This window comes from Sinocyclocheilus anshuiensis, unplaced genomic scaffold, assembly GCF_001515605.1.
Source record: "Sinocyclocheilus anshuiensis isolate Anshui unplaced genomic scaffold, SAMN03320099.WGS_v1.1 scaffold1306, whole genome shotgun sequence".
NCBI classification, from domain to species: domain Eukaryota; kingdom Metazoa; phylum Chordata; class Actinopteri; order Cypriniformes; family Cyprinidae; genus Sinocyclocheilus; species Sinocyclocheilus anshuiensis.
In genome coordinates this window covers 31,950-35,225 of record NW_015558625.1, presented here as the reverse complement: position 1 = coordinate 35,225, position 3,276 = coordinate 31,950, and the positions used below count along the sequence as shown (strand labels likewise).

Below are 3,276 nucleotides of genomic sequence, written 5' to 3'. Positions count from 1 at the left end.
CCCCTTAGCTGTTATAAATTCACTGTAAACCACGGCTTCACGGGGCTTACTGCTTTATTCAAGTCTGAGGATGAAGCAAGTTACCGATATGACGAACGGTAGTATGAAAACACGACACACTGACAATGTGGTCTGATGGTGCGACGGACCAGTATGAAAACTGATAGAACAACACTAGAAAATCATGAAATCAAGATAAAGTGTTAGGTGCAACTGACAGGGCAATGTGATAATGTGATATGGTGGAGAGGATGAGGAGTCACCTTCACTGGAGGTCCGAGGCACCTTGAACTTGTTGAGGAGGTATCGCAGCTGCTCGCGCACAGCCACGGCCCGGAGGAGCCCTTTGTAGTTGAGGAAATGATCCTGACACCACTGCGAGCTCTTCTGATGCTGAGAACACATGCGACATATGCTGGATCAATAGATATCAAAATACCAATGCAAACAACCTTTAGCCAAACATCACATTATTTCCATTTGTGGTTGTCAAACAGAGGGCTTCAAGTCGACCTAAAATCAGGGCTGCACGATTCACTGAAATAAAACTGAGACTGCAATATACCTTATCAATTATCAAACTGCAAAGGCTGTGACTTAATTCAGTACAAATATGCGCTGCTTTAGAGTGAAGCGTGACACTGTGTTCATTTATCATGACTCGCCAGTGTTTTCAGCGTCTCAGATCAGATCAGTTCGCACTAAATCTCTGCATTGGCTCTGGGTCATAATTGATGTATAATCACAAACTGTGCTGCCAAACAAACAAGCACAGCAAATGGAAAAATAACAAATAAAACAACAGTGGTTACATACTTACATGTAGTATACTATATCGTTTTGATTTTGAAGTTTTGATTTTTATATTTTACATTTTTGTTTAAATAATTTGTATTATTTTTAATAGCTTTTTGGTTTTTATACTTACATTTAACTTTAATTTATTTTTATTTCAGTTGCAGTTATTGCTGTTCTTCAATTTTAACATTTCAGTTAGTTCATTTAAATTTCTAATCTAATCTAATATTTATCTAGCCTAATTGTCCTATTCTATTTAATTTCAATTACTAAAAACAATTTGTAAATACTTTTAGATAATAATAACACACTACAGTATAAGCACAGTACAGGTGTAAATTATATTTCTGTCAAATAAACAAGCACAGCAAATTAAATAAATAAATAAATAAAATAATAATAAATTCGTTTTTTTTATCAGAAAATTTTTAATTTTTCCCCAAATCTTGGAGCCCTACTTATGATTTAAAATAAGACAAAACAACTAAAAATAAAGATATATAATCGTTTAATTCATCCCATTTCATCTTTGAAGAGCCAGGGTTCCCACAGAAACATTTTAAAAGTGTGATTTCTAGATTTCTAATAATTAGTGAAAATTATTTTTTTAAATCCTTATCCAGTAAATCAGAAATGACCAAAAAAGTCATGTAAATGTATTGGTTAAAAAGAGTGGAATCCCTGAAGAACAACCTCAGGAATCCGGAAATGTTACCACTTTTATTGTAATTGCGATTAGTTTATTATTTCAATATGTGGACACTTCATTTAATATGTGGCCTTTTTTATTTCTGCAAATTGAAATCAAAATGTTAAATTATGTTGTGAACAACTGAGGGCACTGGAGTCAAGACGGTTAAGAATCTAAATGCAAACATGTTTTTCAAACAATTATCATTTCTTTGGTGACAAAACCCCGGTTAAAGTGGATTTAAGTGAGGTCCTGACAAGCAGCGTTATCAGTTACCTTTATGAAAGCCTCGTAAACATTCAGCATGGTGAGATGATCGCCCTCGGCCACAGCGAACTTCCTGCGCTCCCGCGCCTGATGCCACAGGACAGACACAACAACCAAAGCTTTACTGGTACAAATCAGTTCAAGGGAATTCAAAGAAAGCATAAATAAAACCAACAAAACAGACAAAAAAAAACACATACAGCTGATTTCTTCTGGTTGTGCGGCGCTACAAAAATGTTCTGTATTTGCATCATGGCTGCTATAGTGACGATCTCCTTAGAGCAGCCGAAGTTTCCTGATTCCAGCAGCATCTTGGCAAACATGGGGCTGAGGGGAAACTCGGCCATTCGCACCCCCATGGGGTCAGTGAGACGGCCGTACTGATCCAGACCTGCCGGAGCGAGAGCGTATGAGAACACATGCAGCTCACGCATCAGAGAAAGAAAGGCTCTTGATCTTCTACCTCCGAGAGCGTAGAGCAGCTCCAGGGCCTGGACCATGGACTGAGCAGGAGGAGGCTGCAACACAAACACACTGACGCTCAACGCAGAGCAAGGCTTCACACGCGCGCTGATGTCTGTTAGCTGAGGTCAGGGGTCACTCACAGACAGGAAGCTGAATCGCAGCACATTGTCGATGCCCAGAGCTTTGAGCTGCAGGATGACCGGAGCCAGATTCGAGCGCTGCATCTCAGGAACCGTTGACTCGGGCAACTTCTCAAAGTCCTCCTCTGACACAGAGAGAGGCACAAAAACACAACAGCGTTTCATAAATAACGTATACAGTACATTACACTCTAGCACAGTAGAGTTCAGTGCTGTAGTCTTCACCGTTGTGGGGCAGAACTGAATAGGCTTGCCGCGATAGACGGTGCTGACGGTGATACCGGTGTTAAGACGATGGCGGATGATTTAGTTTCGAAACGAAATGCAAAAGTGCCTGTTTGGCAATATTTTGGATTTTGAAAAGCCTGTTGACTTTTGTCGTTTATCTGATTTTGGAAGTTTTTTTAAACATTCGTTTTTTTATTTAATTGGTTCCACAGTGTTTGCTGATTTTTACTTTATTTAAACTTTGTGTCATTTATTTATTTTATTTGACATCAAGGTGTATGCCGTGCCTCCAAGCTTTCTTACTCGTTTTGCTAATAAACCTTCTACGTTTCTTATTTATTTGGTTATATATTATACATGTTTACTCATTTCCAGTTTTGTATACCCATTTAAACTTTATGTAAGTTATTTGTTATTTTATATTAGGCATAACCTATAGCATGGTGTATTTTTATTAGTTTTGTTAATAAAAGTTCTATGTTTTATATATACGCTAAAGTGAGTTTGACGTTGTATTTTGTCGTTGCATTCAAGCAATTGACGCCGAACTGCCGCTAATTCAAAAGTGAAAGTAAAATGCGCACGGCAGCTTAAAAGCGACGGAAAGCGAGGAAAAATTCAAACGAACTAAAAACGAACAATTGCTTTACTCCGAATTGCCGCTATTTGAAAGTGAAAGTAAAATGC

General features: G+C 38.1%; 1 protein-coding gene across 1 annotated transcript in view; it reads right to left on the bottom strand.

Moving 5' to 3' along the window:
* The window catches only part of dhx35 (DEAH-box helicase 35), a 31,666-nt gene that overhangs the window by 7,230 nt on the left and 21,160 nt on the right, over nt 1-3,276 (bottom strand). Inside the window, exons 13-17 of the mRNA XM_016476783.1 lie at nt 2,362-2,486; nt 2,220-2,274; nt 1,957-2,147; nt 1,766-1,843; nt 264-393 (exon numbers count right to left, since the gene is read on the bottom strand). Coding sequence (XP_016332269.1) covers nt 264-393; nt 1,766-1,843; nt 1,957-2,147; nt 2,220-2,274; nt 2,362-2,486 — 579 coding nt within the window. The remainder of the gene's footprint in view (nt 1-263; nt 394-1,765; nt 1,844-1,956; nt 2,148-2,219; nt 2,275-2,361; nt 2,487-3,276) is intronic.